Source organism: Orbicella faveolata, unplaced genomic scaffold (genome assembly GCF_042242905.1).
Source record: "Orbicella faveolata isolate gen_17 unplaced genomic scaffold, um_ofav_v1 contig_12, whole genome shotgun sequence".
Lineage (NCBI taxonomy): Eukaryota > Metazoa > Cnidaria > Anthozoa > Scleractinia > Merulinidae > Orbicella > Orbicella faveolata.
This window is the reverse complement of record NW_028301539.1, coordinates 30164915-30185970: the sequence shown is the minus strand read 5'-3', so window position 1 is coordinate 30185970 and position 21056 is coordinate 30164915. Positions and strand designations below refer to the sequence as shown.

At 38.3% G+C, this 21056-nt stretch overlaps 2 protein-coding genes across 3 annotated transcripts; one reads left to right on the top strand and one right to left on the bottom strand.

Annotated features, from left to right (window-relative positions):
- Positions 1-745: 745 nt before the first annotated feature.
- LOC110060420 (radixin-like) lies at positions 746-14320 on the bottom strand. Of its 2 annotated transcripts, none has more exons than XM_089283274.1 (17): positions 14218-14320; positions 13791-13888; positions 13542-13625; positions 13296-13391; positions 11334-11438; positions 10776-10865; positions 10436-10515; positions 9263-9340; positions 8995-9141; positions 8368-8464; positions 7824-7987; positions 6220-6329; positions 5205-5365; positions 3043-3135; positions 2381-2590; positions 2068-2269; positions 746-1640 (listed from the first exon to the last, which is right to left on the bottom strand). In XM_089283274.1, exons 2-16 carry the CDS (start codon positions 13800-13802, stop codon positions 2105-2107), a joined length of 1692 nt encoding a protein of 563 aa, XP_089139400.1. In that variant the 5' UTR covers positions 13803-13888; positions 14218-14320; the 3' UTR covers positions 746-1640; positions 2068-2104. The 2 variants fall into 2 exon arrangements, with proteins under 2 accessions (XP_089139400.1, XP_089139401.1); XM_089283275.1 differs by having other exon boundaries at positions 13791-13882; positions 14218-14317.
- Positions 14321-17362: 3042 nt separating this feature from the next.
- On the top strand, positions 17363-19263 carry LOC149117498 (uncharacterized). Its single transcript, XM_089283277.1, has one exon. The coding sequence runs from the start codon at positions 17766-17768 to the stop codon at positions 19125-19127; it is 1362 nt and encodes a 453-aa protein (XP_089139403.1). The 5' UTR covers positions 17363-17765; the 3' UTR covers positions 19128-19263.
- Positions 19264-21056: the final 1793 nt, after the last annotated feature.

The window sequence follows — 21056 nt, the reverse complement described above, 5'->3', positions numbered from 1 at the left end:
ACTGCAGCCTTTTTTAACTGATTCGGGGGACCACTGAATCAATCATTTAACGGTTAAAAGCTAATCGTAAGCAGGTTAACTGGAGCGTCATTTAAGGCTAATCCGAGTGATTTCCAGGCTAACCGGTGTGATCCTCAAGCTAACCAGAGTGTTAAGCAAATTTTGACGATTAGCCTGAGTAACCCTGTTTTCAGTTAGCACTCGAAAATGGACATAACACAATATATATACTTCAGAAAGTCAGCAGTCTGCCATTTTCCTCAGTCTGCAGTTTACCCAGTCTACACAGACTGGAGTCTGCAATCTGTAATCTGTACGGGAGAGCTCTTTCGCTTCTTGTACCCCAAACCACCCCATTCTGTTTATCTTACCCCCTTTTTTCGCTACTTTTAATGGTAGCTGGAGATTTCGCACTCAGGCGAGTTCGCAACCAGCAAGTTCGCACCCACACCGACACAACTAGCTATCAAGTTCACCCCAGATTAGTTGGCATAATGAAACAAAATCACACAATACATGTTTATTTCTCGTTCGTTAATCCATTGAGCTAACTCAAAAAGGGTGGAGGCGAACTCGAAATAGGAAGTTTAAAATGCGTTCAGGGGTGCGAAATCGATTGGGGGCCAAACAGGTAGCATTCCTTTCAATTGACCAAACACTTGGAACACGCCAACAAGCACGCACATAAATAAATGAACAAGTTTACAAAAACGATGAAGATTAGGAAGTCAGAACTGAGCCACACTTTAGAGGTAGATGTTGATTTTATTTAAATTGATTACTTTTTATCACAATGCCAAAAGTACTCCAGTATGTACTTCTTGCCCACGGAAGTCGGGGCTTCACTTGGTAATAATGCAGAAAAATAGCTACATATTTACTAAGAAAAGGTGATCGCTCATATCTTTACTGCCTGTAAAATACTACAGGTCATCTTACTGTTAACTGGTCTGTTACAGACTGAATCAACAACTATTACTTGTACTCGAATGGTTTGGCATAAAGCAAAATCTCACGTTGTACAACGAAGGAGTCGAATGAAATAGTGTTAACAACGGCAACATGACAGCACTGGATTGAAAGACAGGACCTCAAATCATAAACCAAGTGTACAATGTAACGAGTTTCACTCAATCATACAAAAGGGATACTACAATATGCCTTCTTTACAAGTTTGAAAAAAAAATACCCTACTAATCCAGAACAATACAAGCCATCACAAAATAACACCCAGCTGAGATAAAATCGGACAAGCAAACATAGTATGAAGTTGTGAATGCACTTGAAATGTGTCAACGTTGTTGAAGCATGCTATAAGGGCCAACTAACAACATGGCACTGACAAGGCACTGCAGTTTGAAATGAGACAAGGAACATGGTATGTCAACCCTTGCCTGGTAAGGTCACTTTTCATTGATGGCCTCACACGAGTGGGAAACTATTTCTACTAATGCAAAGAAAACACTATTCAGCATAATTATGATATCTCTTTCTGACATAATACAAAAATTAACTAATTAAGACAATATCAAATTCTTTGCATGTGCAAAATAATCATTATTCATTGGATTAAAGTTGTAGTGAGTGGTTCAGGTAAAACTGAGAGGGACTCCCTTTGAAATCGCCAATATTGACTGCACCTAAGAAAGAAAAACAAGTAATCTTAAATACTTTGTAGAACAAAGACTACAGTCACATAATTAATAAATTTGGAATTCCCAGTTAGTCACTGTTATAAGCAAGATCGTTTTTCCATTCTCTTCCATACCCATTCAAGGCAGTCCATGGCAAGTTTAACATAGGTCTCTTACCATGTTAGCAATGTTGAGGAAAGGTTGCATATGTGATGTTTCTCTTATAGTTATTTCTTGGCCTTAAACAACATTACTATTCAGGATGAAGGAAATAGTTGCAACTTGTAAGAACTGCTCACTCACAGTGTTGTTGTGACGAAGGGCTAATGAGCATAATATCAGCTTCACAAACACGCTACAGTGCTTAATTTCCCTTAATCAACTTCAAAGCATAGCTAAGTGATTCCACATGTTAGACTACATACTTTCTCACCTTAGTTAGCAGTGGCTGCATCATTTTGGCCCCAACTTTACATAGCTTCAAACTCGTCAACCCTTTGCTTAGTGTTTCCTTGCCTTATCTGCTTCAGTGTCTTATATTTGTCTCTTCCTTCTTTTTGGTTTTGCATGTGGAGTTTGTCATAATTACTTAACATCCTGCTTTCTTTATCTTTTTCAAGATCTGCTTGAAGTTCCTAGAACACAACAGAGAGGGCTATGAATGACCATACCATGACAGATGCCTAGTTATCTGTGACATGTAATAGTGGCATTCTTTGATAATCATGGTTTAATTCAAATCGTACCAGAAGCATTTTCCTCTGTCGCTCATTCTTTTCAGCTTCTGTTAATCGGTCCTCTTCAGATCTGTCTCCTTCAATGCCCTCCAAACTGAGTTCAGCTTCAAGAGCTGTCTGTTGCTCTTCCATTTCTACTTTTTCTTGTACCATTACTTTCTCTTGCAATGAAACTGCTTGTTCCTGAAGCTTCCTGTTCTCTTCCATTTGATCCTCAAGCTTAAAAAAAAAGTGAAAGGAACTACATCACAGAAGAGCCACTTTGCTTTATCAATACTAGCCAGTATTTAGAAAGTACTTCATTCTACCTTGATAGATCAATTCAGTTAGCTTGAAATAACATGACACACTTAATATAACTAAAAAACTGCCATGAAAAGGATCACACAGAGTTAATATGCTGTGATTGGGACAGAATCACTTGCTAAATACAGTGAAGCCTGCATAATATAAGGACAACAGTGTGGCATGCCAAAGTGACTGTATTATCTGGGTGTCGTTTCAGAAACATGAGTTAGTCTCGTGTTCTTTATAAGAAAAACTTTCCACTAAATGATCAAACCAGGTGCACGTAATCATACTCACAGCCAGTCAATTTGGCTGATGCCCAGCCCTTAATGAAACCCATGCCTCAAAATGATAAGCAAATTACCACACTGTGTAATTTTTACCTCTTTTTGAACCCGCTCCTGTTCTTCTTTTGCCTTTCTCTCCTCTTCCTCTAACTCTCTTAATTTTAATTCCCGGTCCTCTACTTCCCTGGCCTGTTCAAAAATAGACAAACATGTTTTAATTCTACAGTCAAACCTCTATTAAGCAGTCAGCCTCTATTACCCGGTCAGGTATCAAATTCCAAGAAATCACTCCAACATTATGTCCGTATGAAAGTGAAGAATGATCATTGCAGTAAATTTTCCAATTTAAGCAATTGGAAAGAAGAAGCCTGGAAAAATCAGGGCTTCAACGGGATTCAAACCCGTGACCTTCGCGAATACCAGTGCGATGCTCTACCAACTGAGCTATGAAGCCACACATTGGGAGCAAGGTCAATTAATTCATATCTTCCCATGAGGAGTGAAATGATGTAAAGCATATATGATATAATTCATATTTGAACTGCAGTTGTAGATGAAAGTGAAGAATGATCATTGCAGTAAATTTTCCGTAAATTCTCAGTAAATTTTCATATATACTTCACATCATTATGTATGTATGTATGTAACATTTATTGTAAACTCAGTCATCATTTGGACTTCCCATATGGCTGATTTTATTATATTTTGTGAACAAGATCTATTGGACTTGTGACTACAATAACAATAATGCCACTATTTATAACCTATCAAATATTCTTGCTAACACGCGATTGGTCTAAATATGTCACGTGACTGAATATTCCACAGCTAAAACTGGGGAATAACTGCGTGATATTCCCCAATTTTCAAAACTGTGCATGTTGCAAAAAACATTTGAATGATAATAAACACAATAGCCTGCATCTGGTGGAAAAATATGCACAAATATTTGTCCCTGGACATTATCTGTTCCTCAAAACTCACAGCTTTCCTTGAGGTACGCTATCAGAAAATTGTTTACTTCTCGGAACAGATAATGTCCATGGACAAATACCTGTGCATATTTTTTGCGACAAATGGAGGCTGTTGTTTATTTAGATAGTGCCATTTCCAAAAGACTCCAGCAACAACCATTTAACTAAAGGGTTTAGGGTTTTTTGTTGTCAAAATACTGACCAAAAAAAAGAAAATCTTGAACTGGGGAATGTTGTCCATGTCAACTTAAATGTTTGATCTGTGTCTAACTACAACCACTGACTGCAAGCAGGGAAGTTGATCCAAATTTCACAATCTAAGTTACATTGTGTGAAGAGCAGTAACTAAACTCTTTTAGCAGAATGTTCTGCTCTATTGTAGAATTTGTGTACAAGTGTGTAGAAACTGCAGGTTATAAAATATGGAGTCTAAGTGTTTATACAGGGCTCAAAATTAACTTTTTCGTTTGGGAGCCAGCTGGCGATCAACAGAAAAAACACGATTTTATATGTCCCTTTGCATGCAAGAAAAGTCACGATTGAAGAGCGAAAACAATTAGCAACAGCACGAGTAACGCTTAGTTATAAAGCTACCGTTGTTCTCAGGTGATATGTATCTGGTCCGAAGGTGATGGTTGTCTCCATAGTCATTTTAAGTCCGTGGTTTTCACACGGGTCCTTGCATATTTTCCCTTTGCTACTTCTTCAAAATGGCATTCTTTATTTTTGCCTTTTCGCTGCCGACAGTTTGGCAAAATCCACTTTCCCTACATCACCAACTGATGAAGGATCCAAAGTTTGGATTAACCTTTTGGCTGAATTTTAATACCCCGCACGTAAAAACTCATGTAATTCCTTCAACCGATTGGTATATCTGCCGCCATTTTCACAGCAAATGAAACGCACATGGTGTTGAAGTGCGCCTGTGATCCCAGTTTCGGAAGAAGCCGCTGAAACAACATGGCGCGCCGTGAACGCAGTATTGACGTGTCGAAATACATTCAATATTTTTCGATTATCTTGTAATATTCAGACATTATTTTACTGGGGACGGAAAGGTGAGTTGTATACTAGCTACCAGATCCGATTGATTTCCTAATATAAAGATTTAAAAACAAAAGTTGTGTCATGGTTTTCTTTAGTTATCGGACGAAACGCAATTGAGTCGCCAACTGGTGACCAGTTCTGAAAATTTAGTCGCCAGTGCTCAATTTTTGGTCGCATTGGCGACCAGTGAGTCGCAATTTCGAGCCCTGTTATATTTAATTTGCATCTGGACATTACCAACTTCTCCTTCTCTGCTTCATCTTCAGCTGTTCTCCTTTTTATTGCCTCAATTTCTTCTCTTTGTCGTCTGGTTTCTTCTTCTTGTTTTCGAGTTTCTTCCTCAAGCTCTTCTTTTTTCTTTGCCAATTCTGCAGCTTTTTCTTCAGCCTCTCTCTTTTCTATAACAATGACAAGTACACAACATAAAACCGTAAATAACCATTACTTCAAATTAATAAATTGACAAAAAAGATCCCACGTTGCCATGCGTCTATTCATTACTTGATCACAGATGACATCAAAAATGTACTCAGAACAAAAAAAAGTGGCACACTAGGTGACAGCCGAGTGTCACTGATGTTCTTACCACATTTTGACATCTTCTGTGATCAATTACTGAACAGATACACCACAACATGGAATCCAGGATCCAGAAATCCAGGAAAAAATGTCAATGACATCATCCATGGATCTGCCTTCCAATTGATCATAAGTAAGAACCAATCAAAATGAGAGAGCAACTCCACCTTTTAAAAACTGGATCATTAGATAATGCAATTGAAGAGTTTTCATTGGCTTGTTTGTCCCAAACACATCATGCTCTACAAATATGGTAAGTGTACGTGAACATGATTGCTTGGGACGTTTTAATTTTTTATTTCAGTTTAGTTTCTTTGGGGCATTTTCAATAAAACTATTATTCCACACATGCTTGCTGGATATGATATGACTATAGCCAACTCCTATCCAAAGTGTGCTCATGAAACAATTGTTAAATACTATATAAAGATTATTAATAATGCAGGTCAGTTTTGATTCTAAATTCAAGTTTTGATGTAAATAATGGGACTTTTGAGAAATAGTAAGTTTTGTGGTCACCTTGGATTATATATTTGTACTGGAAAAAACAGTAACATATTTTGGTCAGGCAGACATGTGGAAAACCATTTAATGCAACTGAGATGATGGGAAAAGCAACAGGAACCAAGTTCCCTACGCAGAAAATTTTTTAAAATGCACTTCCAGATTCTACCTCTTGCTTGTTTTTCCTGTGAAGCTTTCAAGAGAGCTATCTCTTCCTCTAATCTTTTTCTTTCAGCCTCTGCTTTTTCACGAGCAGCCTTCTCCTTCTCCAGCTTTTGACTGAGTATCAGACAAGATAAAAAAATAAGGTTTCCCATAAATAAAGCTAATTTAAGACCAAAAAATTGCTAGTAGTTTATCTGTGCATAACAATTTAAGTTCTCTCAGGCAACAAAACAATGAGCTAACCAGCTAGGTAAAGGTGAAGTGTCTGTCCATACAAATTGGAACCGGTGCTTTGCCAGAAATAAAAACCAATTAAAAATCACTTTTTAGTTCAGTGTGCCCCAAAATATTTGTAGAAAATATTGTACTCCTCATCTAATGTAGTAGCACGTGACCCCGAGGAAAGTATACAAACAAGCTACAACATTTACAGCTGAGTATGCTTGATTTCCCCCCTAGATGCTACGGATGTAATTGCCTGTTGTTGACGGAATTCACCCACAAAGTAACAAGTTTGCTACAGGTGTGGAGAACAAGACCACAGGTGACTCTAAACTTAATTTAATGGCAGCCCTGCAACATGTTCACATTCTGTTTTTCAATTGTGACACCACAGCCCAGTACGTGACCGAAACAGCGATGTGCAGGTCCAGAAAATATCCATACTCCCCCCACAGAAGGGATTGGAATTTCCTGGGGGGTGGGGGGTTCTGTAAGACCAAAAAATTTAAAGAAATGTGTGAAGCTTTATTGGAATTTCCAGAGGGGTGGGGGAGTCTTAGAAAAAATCCCTTCCGTTGGGGAGGTATGGATATTTTCTGGAACAACACAATACCGAACAGAGCTGGAAAAGCAATCAAACGCTGCTACTAATATGGGAGTATTAACTGATTTCACGGGCTTTGCAAGCTTTCAAAGTTCTATCTTCTCCCTGTACCCTCCACCTCCCAGTTCTCTTGTCCCACCACTCTAAGTCTTGCAATTCAACAATGGTTGCCAGAAATAGAAACAAAGACAAATACTGCAAAATGGTGAAATTTGTTGGTCTGTGTAATTTTCTCTTAAAAAATTTCTACTTGTTGGAGAAAATCAGTTTTGATTTTAGCACACCCTACAATCAATTAAAATTATAAAAGTGCTTTTGTGCCCATAGAATTCAAAAACAGTATTATGGTAAAAAAAAAAATTATATAACATTATTATGTCAAAAGGACAACCTTCATGAAACAAAGGTTATCAGAGTCTCCTTAACACCAAATCAGAAGGTAGTCAGAATAATCCATGTTAAAACCTGGATTGATAACTGTCAGCAACGTCAGGGCTCAAAAAAAGTGCTGTCCCATTGTCCCAGATGAGTAGATTTCCCTTCTGGGGAAGTAACTTTTCATTCTCACTTGCCTGATGAACAAGGGATCAGGCAAGTCATCTGCTGAATGAATCATAAAAGAGCAAACTAAGAATTGCCCAGGGCAAGCAAGAATTGAGAGCTACTTGTCCCAAAGGCAGGCTGGAATTCAAATTTTTTTCAAACCCTGATTTATGTGCATTCCAGAACTGTCAGATCTTTGTTTGCAATCTCTCTTTCAAGGTCAGTGATGCAAGGCTAACCTTTGCTTCAATCTTGATTGCCTCTCCTCCATTGCTTGTGATTTCATTTGCTGTACTTCAATTGTGTCAGGTTTCCTACGCCTCATGTAGAGTTCATGGTTACCCATACAGAGAGCCAAAATTCGCTTGTTTATTCTCAAGCGTTGAGCGTAGAAAACAAAGTCCTGATGATTATCAAAAATAAATCAACATCATAATCTTGGCTGTGAATATCCCACATGAATTATTCATTACCTCTGGAAATGTAACCAAGGGACATTCTAACTCTGTGCCTTGTAAATCTACCAGAACTCATTTGCACACAAAGAAAAACAGTTCCTTAATTCAGCTAATTAAGCTGGCCTCACTGACATGATTTGGCCTAAAAATGTTGCTTGAGGAAAACCATGGTTAAAATTACTTACACCCAAGACAAGAGTTTGGGGAACATACTCTTTTTCAAATTATCTCCGAAATTGTTTGAAAATTTGATCACAAGAAAAGTGAAAGACCATTAACAGCCAGTAAGAAAAATGGCTCTATCGCAGGTTACATCAAAACTTACCGGTGCTTTTTTGTCAATAGGTTTGATGATAAATTTCTTGTCATTAAAGGAGATGTTTCTGATCTCACTCCAAGGAAATCCAATCTTTGGTGTTAGCCTGGATACAAAAATTCAGAGAGAGCTCAGTGTGAGGTAGTTCTTAGACTTTAATTTTTTTTTTTTCCTCAAGCCAGTTGGGAGATATTTGGTTTTGAATCATCCTTTTGATAGAAGATCACTGCCTACCATTAATAATTACATTTGCTGTCAAACAAATCTATAAATTTAGCATCTTGGAAAGGTTCAATTAACACGAACCAGTAAGTCAGTAGCAGTATGCTCTGCAAGTAATGTAGGTACTGTATTTATAAGTGGAGTATTGTTAGTAGGGTATTATTAGTTAGTTAGTATTATTAGTTAGGGGTAGTATTGGTATAGGTAGAGTATTGAAAGTAATGCAAGTATGTGTTTGGTAATAAAAATACTAGTAATAACCATAATAAAAATCAATTAATTAAATTTAAAAAAAAAACATCAGCCAGGCTTCCTTGTCTTGATAAAGAGCACATGCTAGGTAATAAGAACAGGTTCAAATATAATGCAAAACATGAACAATATTCTAGGCGAGTACTAGCTGAAAAATCTTACTTGTCTTCTTTTTCATATATATTCAAACCCAAGGCATCCACTCCAAGGTGTAGTTCTGTGCCTCTCTTATTCTTGATTTCAAAGTAGTTTACTCCATACATTTCTAGGTCCTGTGCACCTTTAAGATACTCGATCATTGCCTCCTCTCTGCAATATAATGGAGTGCTATGAGATTGACAGTGACTAAATAACAACTGCCCATGTAAGGTAGCATGAGGCTAAGCAAGAGGCTATTCCTAAAACCAAAACAGAGCCACACATTCTGTACCTTGCCATATGTTCGTGTTCAGCCCACCAAATCAAGCATCTACCAGGAACATCATCTATTAACTTGTTAGTTATAAATCTAAAACGAAAATAACAACATTACAAATGCAGTTTAACAACAGTAACAACCTGCGTGTAAGAACCTAGAGATTGAAGAGCCTGCTAACAACATTTGCCATTTTTAAACCCCAAAATATAAAAGCCTGTTTATCCAAGCATGATCAAGCAGGTTCTTATGTATGGGTTACAGTATGATAATCATCTTAACCAAGGAATGTAACTTTTAGATTGCAAATTTTTATTAAATTTTCATTGTGTATATTCCAAGACCAAACCCAAGTTAATTTATTTTTTCTTGTAAGCAACAACTATATCTCCTGGATACAAATTAAGAATCTAATGAAGAACCTACTTAGCCTAAATTGCCAATACCTCCCACAAAATATAAGAACCTATTTTGCCACACTTGAAGAAATGTAGGTTCTTACACATGGGATTTTACTGTGTTTTACAACAACTCTCAAATAAAGTCACACACTGTTTGGCTAATATTTATTGCCAAAATTATGAGAGTAAAGACACAAAGACAATGCAACTGCATGCAAACCTTGAGAATTTTCCCAAATTGTTTTAAGACTGTAACAGTTAATTCAAGTGTTGTCAGTTTGTGATATAGGTGGCCATTCCACCTACACAGGAGTTCTTTAGAAACCTTATCAGAAATTGTACTCTTTTCTTTTTTTTTATTTTGGTACAAATAGCTGTTGTTGTTGCTGTTGTCGTTATGATAACATTTAATTCATATTAGATTGAAATGTAAAGTGAAAAACACCTAATACCGGTAGTCAAAGTTTGACGTGGAACTAGATGAATGGAACCTGTTCAATCCGCCATAAGAAAAAAGATGGCGACTGGTACATTTACCCATAATTCTTAGTACACAGAAATTTAAACAACACTCGTAAAAATGTACAGAAAAGTTGTAAAACCTTCAAATCTAAAAGACACAATGTCATCAGCACAGGGAAATACACTGCAAAAATATGGCTTTCCTTGTACTTTATGGGCTGAATTAGGTTCGCATGGTATTGTGGTAAAATGCACAGCTGCCATCTTTTTTCTTACGGAGGATTGGATAGGACTTACTGGTTTCAATATGCCACTTCTCTCTCACCTTTCAGGCACTAGTCTCTCATTTTTCAAAGATTCAGGGGTGTGAATTTCTTTATTGCATGGTCCATGTTTAGCTTGTAGCTATTTACATGAAAAAAGCAATGTTAAATACAGGTAAGTTTTGAGAATAGGAGAATAGCAAGTGGATACGGCTTCATGACATGACTTGCTCCCTTCCAGCCAAACAAAAATCAGATAGCTGTAATAACAAGGTGGCTGTATTAATAAGATGGTTGTAAAGCAGGGTTCTGTGTTATTTAGCTGCTCTTAAATTGACTATTTGCTCACAGAAAAGTCAGGTAACTACTCTAATAATTAACAAATTGTCTTAGTCCACTTACAGCATAGGAGGCCAACAGAACTGCAGTTTCAGCTGGAACGAAGGTCTTCTCTGTGAGGAGGTCCTCCTTTACTTGCAAGAAGAACAGCCTCTACAAAAGGAAAAATTACATAGTCTGAAATTCAGTTACCATTCAGGAAGTTATTGACATGAATCTTGCAAGGTCTTTATTATTGATCAAGATTTGACATTTCATTTTCAGCCTGTCACATAAATTTAATTGATAAATGCAATAACTGCTAATGAGGTATGATTCTGGAGATTATAAATGGTAATCTCCATTAATCCCTACTCCTTTTCACTGGATAATTGTGAAAATAACTATAGCATTTACACCACACAAATTTTACATACATTTTCAACTGTGCCTGACAATATATCTTACAGGTAATAATAATGGCCAAAACATATGTAGGCAATTGGATGAACATTTTCACAGTTTTGCTACTGCATAGAATCTAAAAAGTAAAAACCTAAATCTTATAAATTCCATATAAGAAAATGAAGTTGAATTTTAAATTGAAAAAAACAAGTACTCAAAAAAATTATCTTTGCTTACCCTTGTGACTTCTTGGATGAGTTCCTCAGACACATCTTCGGGGAAAAATTTGGCCCGGAACTTAAACTGAAGTGGCGATTCTTTCTTGACATCCTGACTTTGAACCTAAATAAAAAATAAACGAAAAACAACAAATGGTACTGAATGATTTCAGAAACATCCATAGCAGTACCAAGGAGAGAATTCCAAGTAAGACGTCTCCCCACCTCCCTAAAAGACAATAACGCCCCCACTCCTCTGAAATTTCCAACAGTATTCAGTACACCACTTAAGCTAGTCTCCTTCACAGCCTTCGTTTGCAGTCTTCACAGCCTTCGTTTGCTGCTTAACGCCAAATCACATTTTTTTCACTCTGAAACAGGGCTCAACTTTGAGAGAAAAAACCTTGGGGCCAGCTAGCCCCTAAGTTCTCAGATTCAGTTCCCAGCAAAAGTATTTCTGTGAAAAGTGTGAAAATTTAATCGCAGTGCGAAAAATTCAGTCGCATTGGTGACCCCAGCGGTCGCAACATCAAGTTCTGTCTTATCTTCCTCAGTACTACCTCCACCAATCACTAAGTTGTCCTATCGTGACGCCAAGCTAAAGCACCAGATGTCCCCTTCTGAATTTGATGCAAACCAGACATTGAAAAAGAAAACAATGTTTCACCCATACAAAGGTTGTCCCATTGCAAAACATTGTAGAAAAACAATATTACAAGTACTAACAGGCATTCAAGTTTAAGAATTGAAGCCATCGTACAGCATCTGCCTTTTAGCAAACTGTTTGCTGATAAGCGTCAAAGTGGTTGCAGTAAAAAAAAATTATCAAAAGGAAAGGAATGCGGTTGAGGTTTAAGCAGCCATTGTAAGGGTGAGAGTTGTATTTTACTCCAAACAATGGCCGCAAAGGAGGCTATGCCTATGCCCCTCTGGAAAATTCACTTAGACAATTCAGTGTGTCAAGGCTAAAGCAACCACTCCAAACACTAGGCATTCTTCTGTGACACATCCCTACTGTTTATTACTGATTGATCGTAACATCTGAAGCCAACTTAAGCTATGATGGTTGAATAAGAGTGGGGTGTGAGAATGACCAGGTCAGACTATGCTTATACATAAGCTTGCTTAAAAGTTCTGGCTTTTGAGATTCCATCCACACACACCCTAAAAACCTTCCACATGATGGGTATGGATATTTTCTGTAACCACACAATTATACACCTTAAAATTAATGTAAATGTAAATGTAAATGTATACATTATATACAGCACCACTGTCCAACAGCATTGACAAGAGAGAACATGCACTAGCATGTAACTGTTTGGTTCTTGCTGATTTCTGTGACAACTACATCCACTAATGCTGATCTAGGATAACCAGAGGTCCCACTAGTTTTGATAGTTAAGGGTCATTGGGACCCCCTAGTTCCGAAGAGATTGGGGTTCTTTTTGCTTTTCAGAATTTGATAAAATTTTCGGAACTTTTTTCCTACGCACTTTGCCAAAAAAAACTGTGCATGTTTTTCATTTTGGTGCTTATAAGACACACACCTGTGCATTGATGGGAACTCTGGATAACTAGTAACAGACTTCCAAAACACTGAACAGCGAAGGTGCCAGCTTCTAGTGGGGTCTGGGACCATGGAGGAAATGTTTTGGATTTTAACTCTGTAAAGCCCCCCTTCTCGTGGGTTTCTGAGCCACTTGGAAAAATCTGACCGATTTCCGTGAAAGGTGGAAACCGGTATGGATCCACGCCTGCTCCAGATGATTTGCATATTCAAAATGTGGCGCTATAATATGACACCAACATAAACAGTCTCCTTCACTTTCGTTAGAAGTCATCTGCCAAAACCACACAGCAGTATCCCTGATACTTAAAAATATATCAACAGAAGCTGAAAGAAATGAAACTAATTTTTCCAGTTCTAGAGCGAAATATTTATTAATAGAATCAAAGTATAAACACTTTCCACACAAACCTTCTTATTTAGCTTCAGCCATGTTTCAAACCCTTTAGTGTCGGTGTACTGTAGCCCAAAAAACCAAATCTCACGTAAACCGATGGTCTTTACAACCTGAGAAAGTAATTAAACAGGTAGGCTATATTAAACTTTCTTCCTGTGAGTATGAACTGAGCAGGCATCTACAAATAGTTATTGAACTATGCAATGTCCAAGGGCATGCGGAAAGCTGAGTTACTTAGGCTTATTTTCCAAGCTCTGTACCTGATCGAAGAGCTGTTTTCCCGTCGTACTTGGTTGAATTGCGAACTCCAACTCGGCATCCATGGTCGTGACACGAACATTTAGCTTTGAAAATCAACAATCGTGTCTGTTAATCGATGAATCGAAAATGAATGTACACAAATATGCACTTTCAAATACCGCTCCAACTAGTGTTGAATTGCACGAGGAAGGCTCCAAACTCTGCACACCAAAGACACGCCACAAAAATGTCCTTGTAATAGTACTTACCACTTTAGGCATCTTGAAATTTTCTCACTTTTTACCAGAAATAAACTCCCAAGCTCAATCTGATGGAATATCTTGACCGACGAAGGTTAAGCCTGCCTTTGTAGAAATTAAAAGAGCACATATTTAGCACGAGAACTAGAGTCACGATCTTTACGAACTTTCTCAAACTTGCAACGACAAACAGCAAGATGCTCGGACGAAATGCAGCACTAAGACTGGCTGGGACAATAAAAACCATAACCGTGTTATAATAGTCCAGTGAGCTTATCTGTGCAAGAACAATGTTCGACTACAGTGAATTGTAATTACAACTTTAGACATAAGCCCGCCGCGACTCACGAAGTACCACGCATAACTCTGTCGGTAGTGGCACAGAAAAAGCCAAAATAATTCTTTAAGTCTTCTAGGGTTGTCTCTAGAGTCTTACCAACTTCTGGTGAAATATGGAGGAGAAAAGCGAGTGAATTAATCCCAATTTTCGGAGTAAATCTCACCACTTCAGCTAGCATAGAATGGGCGTAACTCGAAGGGGACTGTGTTGAGCAATGTATTCAATCCCCCTCTGGGACACAAACATAATTTACAAGAGAAAGACTGGTATCCATTTCCGGGCATTTGTTGATTTCCGGGAACAAGTATTTTGTAGATGATTTGTAGATGATCGAATATGTTTGTCTCCCTGCCTCGGAATACGTCAGGATTTTGACCTACCCGATTTTAACAGAGGAGAGGAGTTCAGTTTTAACACAAGAACATACAAGTGCGTGGATTTCTCACACGTCTTTTCTCTCCCAGCAATTTTCTAAATTTTTCTGACGAAGTGAAAAACATCATGGCAAAAAAATTAATTCTAGTTCAATATCAGTCTAACGGAAAAAAATTAGAATTTGTTCATCGGCAAAAATGCGGTGGGGAATGCGAAGTGCCGGCGACCGGTTTACCCAGGCGTGAACCGTTCTTCGCGTTCGTGCATGTATTTTAGACAACGCGCATTGAATTTTGACTGAAGAAGTTTCATCATATTCCAGTCTACTACATGGATTGTGATTTGATGTAGGTTTCTTTTAAAAGTGAGGTGAAACTCTAAAGAAGCGTTAACTTAAGCTGAGTTTTTTTTATAACTTCACTAAAGCTCAAAATAGCTTGCGACCAACAAACGTAAACTTATTTACATTTGTGCAAGAAAGCGTTATTGCGTGACCAATTATGGTCAAAAATTTAAGACACATGATATATGTGTTATATAATATAAAGTATTCTCCATATGTTTCCTCAAGGCTTAGTTCGTTTAATAATTCTCACGCTTTCCACCTATATAAGAGAAAATCTTCTGAAATATTTAAACGCCGGACTCTAAAGTTCTTAGAGAAAGTATCAAACAAGGACCTGCGTGAAAATTGCATACCGGCAGAACTAAACCTGTAAAACACACACGCATAAATCAAAGTATGCTGACGACCAGACTTGAAGTCGATACCATGACCATAAAAGCACCCCAGACTCAGGTAAAAGCGAGTCTGCTATTGTCTGGACGAATATCTCTTGCGTCAAGGCGCAAACGTTTTTATTTTTATTTTATAAACTACGAAATTGAAGCCAATACGGACAGAATAAATCGTACTTACCCTTTGTACACGCTAAAATTTTGTCGAGAATGTGGCCCAAGTTTCAAGGGAAGAAATGCCAAAACTTGCGCTTTCAAATCAGCAGGAATCAACGCTATTGTACTCGAAGGTTTAGTTGATTTAAAGACTGGAATTTTAGCACAGGCGTTGTTTTGTGGCCAAGTGGATATTTGCAAATGACGTCAGTATTTGCATGAAAAAAGAATGTTAACACACTCGCTAAAGCCATGGCGACACCCGATTAAGCTAGAACCGGGAAACCTTGTGGGCGACAATTACCACCATAGTTTGGATATTTTTCCTTTGAAGTCACTAAGCGTTTTCGCTTTACGTGGATTGTACAGATTTAACAGTAAACTAATGTACATTCCAAGACATAAAATTCTACACGAGATAACATTGATGTCATTGATTAAAAACAAATTTATTCAGCCCATTATATTAATCTTGAACTTCGTCAAATCAGATATATTTGATGGACTTATTTTCTTAAAAACTAGGTGGCAGATTACACTAAGTCCAATTTTTTAAAATTATTTTTATGTGCTTTCAAGGGTTCACCACTCCTCGCGATGGCGAGAAAGAAAAATAAACTGCCTCTGGCCCCCAGGTAGTAGATATTTTCGTGTTAAGCCAACTATGGCCAGCTGTTTCAGTGTTGAAAAAAAAACCTTTTTTAAAATGATCGAACCTCAGTTGTTATGGGTTTAAATAGTAGTTACGTACATAGCTGTGGTATGATTTTTTCTTTAAAAAAGTATCTTGTGCTGTCAGTCACTTGGACTTAAATTATTCCAGTGTTTCGGTATTGTTTTCTTTTTTCACGTGTGGGTGTAAAGTACAAGAAATCGAAATTTCAAGGTGTTTCTGTTTATAATTATCGATTATCGAGAACTGAACTAAAGATGAAGAAAAAGCAGAAGAAACCAAATCACCGGACGACCAAAATGTATAAACGGCTGAACCTCTTCGATAACCACCAACAAAATTGTACTCTACTTCACCAAGAAGTGGTTCTTGGTTTGTTCACTCGAGCAGTACTAGTGCAGAGTGGACGGGAGGGATCGCAGCGGCAGGGGGGGGGGGGGGGAGGGGAGGGATGTGAGAGTGCGGAAAAGGTAGACAGCTAGGGGCACTTCCCATTCGGCCAAAGATTCCGAAACTCTGAAAACTGAAAGCATCCAGAAAATCTGAGTTGTCGAATTTCCGAAATGTGAACTATTCATTCGACATTCTGAAAAAACAAATCGAACGAACTGACGGAAATTTCCAGCTGTAGCAAGTTTAGAATTTCAACGGAAATTTCCAAACATTCAAACAGGAATTTGGATTGAATGAAAACCGTCCTAAAGTCCCCCGTGCAGAGTTCGTCGAGGGAGCGGAAAGTTACACCAGTTTCAATACGAGCACGATTTTCAAATCTCAATCCAATTACCTTCGCACGTACTTTCTTCTCATTTGCTGGCCAGGTGAATAGAAGACCGTGACTGTGTACAGTGTTTATTGAAATGGGATTGGATGGAAACCTGATACAGCTTAAATTATAAACCATTTGAGTTTGAAACTGAAAGTCGCACCCGTACTATAATTAAGTCTCGTATTCTTACTCCAGTACAGACAGCTCATTGACTTTGGCACTGCTCGCTTGTCAAAGTTTATCTCATGAGAAGTTCTCCCAGAACAGCCAAAACGCTCTCACGCAAGTGAGCAACCACGTGAGGTGTATGAAATTCAGGCGGTGACAAAACTCCCCATATAAAGACAAAACTAAGAAGCTGAAAGGCTTTGATCAAATAAATCAGAGGGTGTGTTCCTTTGGGGTGTTCTGGATCAGGATCAGTGATCCAAGATCGCTCTGATCATGGTTTATCAAAGGAACCGATGAATCCGTGACCAGAGTGGATTGATTGGTTGCTTAAGACGCGCCATGATCAGAGTGATCTTGGATCACAGATCCTGATCCAGATCACCCCAAAGGAACGCAACCAGAGAGTAATTAAGCCAACTGCATGGTGTAGTATGATTGCCAACTAGCTACGAAAATGATATTGAACGTTGAGCGAGAAGATAAACATTGGCGTGATGAAATCGAAAGTACCAGTCACGCGATTCTTGGAACCGCCCAGGGTTTTCCGAGAATAGATGTAACACCATTTTCTCGGTAAATTATTAATCTCTTTAACCCAAAAAGTTTGTGGTAAATTTGCTTGAAAGATTCTTTTCTCACTTTGGACAGACAAAAAGGTCGAAAACCGCTCAATTTTATTTGGATTGAGTTGAGTTGTGCTTGCGAAGTGCACTTGGCTTATCTTGGTTTGTTCTTCGGCGGCAAATCCGTCAAATCGCAGGTATGGCCGGAGGTATGCTTCAAAACTTTGAAGGCAATAGAATAGCCGTTTCTGATCAGGGAATGGTTGCTGTAGTAAATAAACGTGAAAAGTGCGTTGTACTCTACGGCAAGGATGTCGACGAGTGCGTCCCCTGGATGGCTACAAGAATTACAGAGGGGCTTTCGATTCCTTACGACGTGTGTTTTGCGCCGAATAACAGCCTCGTTGTTTCAGACATTGGGGATAACAGAATAAAGATTTACCAATTGGAAGGAGGTCCACAACAAGCAAATCAAATTGTCATAGGCACTGATCACTTGAAACAGTTGATTGTGCGAGATTTCAACTCCGACAGAGTGGAATTTCCTTTAAGGGGAAGTGTTTTGGCGCTGATTACAGGATCTCGAATCCCTCAAAATTTAGTCATCGGTCCAGGGCCTCCATCTCGGCTATTTGTCACAAGCTCAACCGATGTACTCCTTATCAACATTGATTGGAACAATTTAAGTGTCGTAGGCTTCTCTCTGGTACGTTCTCCTGTTGATTGGTGTTTTGTACAATTCCACAAGAGGTTAGCTTGCGATAATTCAAGCGCAGTTCAAGATCACAAAGCAAATCACAGAGTTGGAGGATTTAATCCTTTGGCGATCACCAAAGCTCAATTCTGTGCGATGTTTTACCACGTAACTGAAACTAGCCGCACGGGATTTTCTTGTCTGAGAGAATCAGAGTGCAAGGTTGGAAAACGAGGAGATAGAAAGAAATTTGCTGAAACGGTCGTCATTTATGTTCGATTGACGGAGAAAAATGGTCGGCTTTTATTTCACGCCAGATATGGCAATTGCTACGAAGGTGTTTATGAAAGTACTACCCATGCAGAGTATTTCATGTTGACGGACGAACAATTCAGACAAGCCGTTCATCTGCTTCGAGATCAGAAGGGAGGCTTCATTGACATGTTCATGAACAAACAGCCGTGCTTCTGGTCGACAGGACACGGCAAAAAAACCGATCTCAAGATGAAGGATTGTGCAAAGGATATGGTAAATTTCTACAACCTCCATTGTATACTGTACGGTATTAAATTGACCATTCATGTTTGCCAGTTGTACAAAGTGGACATGCTACCCGGCGGTCAAGAAATATCTCTCGCAACAGATATCAGGAATGCTCGACTAGGGGTGAAAATAATGTTTTCTTGTGGGATTGAACTGAAAGCCATGACTCAACACAACTGGGATAAACTTGCTGAGTTTGCAAACATCACACTTCCAGCATATCGAAACAGCGACCGACAAAAGTTGGACCAACACGTTCAAGGAGTTCTTGCTGAAATAAAAAGATCGCCGATTACTCCACTAAATTGGCTGTTCGTACCGTGATAATCTTATCACGAGTCAACTAACATATTCAACACAACAGAAATAGTTTAAAGTGCTTCTTTACCATCACTCACAAAGATCAGTTTCAGATTTGCTCATAAACATTGTGTCTAGCACGAACAAGTGAAATAATTCCTTTTTTGAGTTATTTTTTTGTAAAAAAAATACCTCTTAGTCGGCGCGTCGGGTATGTTATGGACGGGTCAATGGGTGAGTGAGTGAGTGAGTGAGTGAGTGAGTGAGAGATGTATGTATGTCACACCAATCAGATTGGATCTACTATGAACAGCCAATCAAATTTCTTGTTGTAAAGGTAAATGGTACGTGAGAAACACAAGGTATGTATAAACACAAGGACTTTGGTCATTGAAAAGTAAAGAGTGACGTGTATGTTGCCGGTTTGTGATTTTTAGTCCGGTTTGGAGGGGAGTGTGACAGTTACATACGTACATTGGGTTGTTTTAGAGTGCATAATTTTCAGTGTAATGGTGGCTAGTTATGAACGAGATGAGTCTTGAGTTTTGAAGCATTTCATGAGTAGTAGGCAAATGGCACGAGATATTTTTATTTTTAATTACAAAGGGTAACTTGATACTTTTGTTTTTCACAAGGAGTTAATTCAATTAGAGGTCACGAATCGTCGCTTCTAGTTCTTAGGACATGTTTTAGAGGAGACGAGACCATTTAGATTGAAGCAGTTTTAACGTTTACAATAGTAAGTGCAGGTAACGATTGTTTTGTTCTTATTGCATGCAAATATAACGAGATATTTTTATTTTTTAGTTACAATGGGTAATTTGACACTCTTGTTTTTCACAAGGTAGTAAATTCAATTAGAGCTGACGAATCGTCACCATTTGTTCCCACGAGATGTTTACTATTTTTAGTTACAAATGGTAACTCGACACTTTTGTTTTTCATATGGGAGTAAATTCAATTAGAGCTTACAAGTTATCGGCTATTGTTCCCAGGATATTAAACAAAAAAGCAGCTTTCATTTCTAGAGTGGTTTTACGTCTCTGCAGTAGCAGTTTAATATTTTTATTTGATGGGCATTTTATGATATTCTTTTCAGTCCGATATTTTTAAGGGTAAAAAGTATGAAAACTGTTCAAATGTTCTTTGAAGACTGTGTGGCACCAAGTTAAAGTGCAATTTAATTAAATCAGACTTTCAACGTGTCAGAGAGGTTTTTTTCTCTTTCTGTCAATTTTCGGTGAAGTAGTGTTGTTGCGTTGTGTTGTGTAAAAAGGGTAAACTTACGACTCGTATAAAATGCGAAAAGTTCTCTTAACTTGAGTATTTTTGAGCAAAAATTCCTCTTGGGGGCTGGAAGGGCTTCCGAGGGGGTACTCCCAGAAAAATTGGTTGGGGGTGTGCGGCCCGCTTCCCAAAACCCTTACCCTATTTATGACCAAAATCTGCGATATTCCTTACCCTATTTATGACCTGACCGAAAATTCGAAACCCTATTTACGACCTGACCCTAAAATCAAAACTCTGTTTCAGACCTGCGTTATAATTAGCTCCCTAGTTCAAGGCAATGTTAAATTACCGTTAACATATAAATTTGTGAAGGGCTTTTGTTGATTTTCTTTTCGATAATGATGAAAAAGTGGCTTCTTCTTAAAGCATACCCATATCAAGGCTAGAGTGCAAAAACCGTACCCTATTTATGACCAAAATGACCAAAATCAGCTAAAATCGATACCCTATTTATGACCAAAACGGTTGAAAAACCATACCCTTCGGGGCCGCACAGACCTATATAGCCCATATAAGGGAGTCCCCCCCCCCCCGGGGGGAAGGGCTACGTGATCGGTGAGTGAGGGATTTATGCATGTGCGTGTGTCAGACCAATCACAGTGTTGGTTGTATCAAAGAACGAATAAAATTGCCTGTTAGAAAATAAGATGGTATCTACATTAA

Bases quoted from the DNA above. Each gene is read 5' to 3' on its own strand.
- LOC110060420 (XM_089283274.1), bottom strand. The intron at 9,341-10,435 runs GTGAGAGAGAAG...TTTTCGTTTTAG, and splicing joins GAGAGACTAGTGCCTGAAAG to ATTTATAACTAACAAGTTAA. The intron at 8,465-8,994 runs GTAAGATTTTTC...TTTTGTATCCAG, and splicing joins ATATATGAAAAAGAAGACAA to GCTAACACCAAAGATTGGAT.
- LOC149117498 (XM_089283277.1), top strand. From the start codon at position 17,766: ATGGCCGGAGGTATGCTTCAAAACTTTGAAGGCAATAGAATAGCCGTT.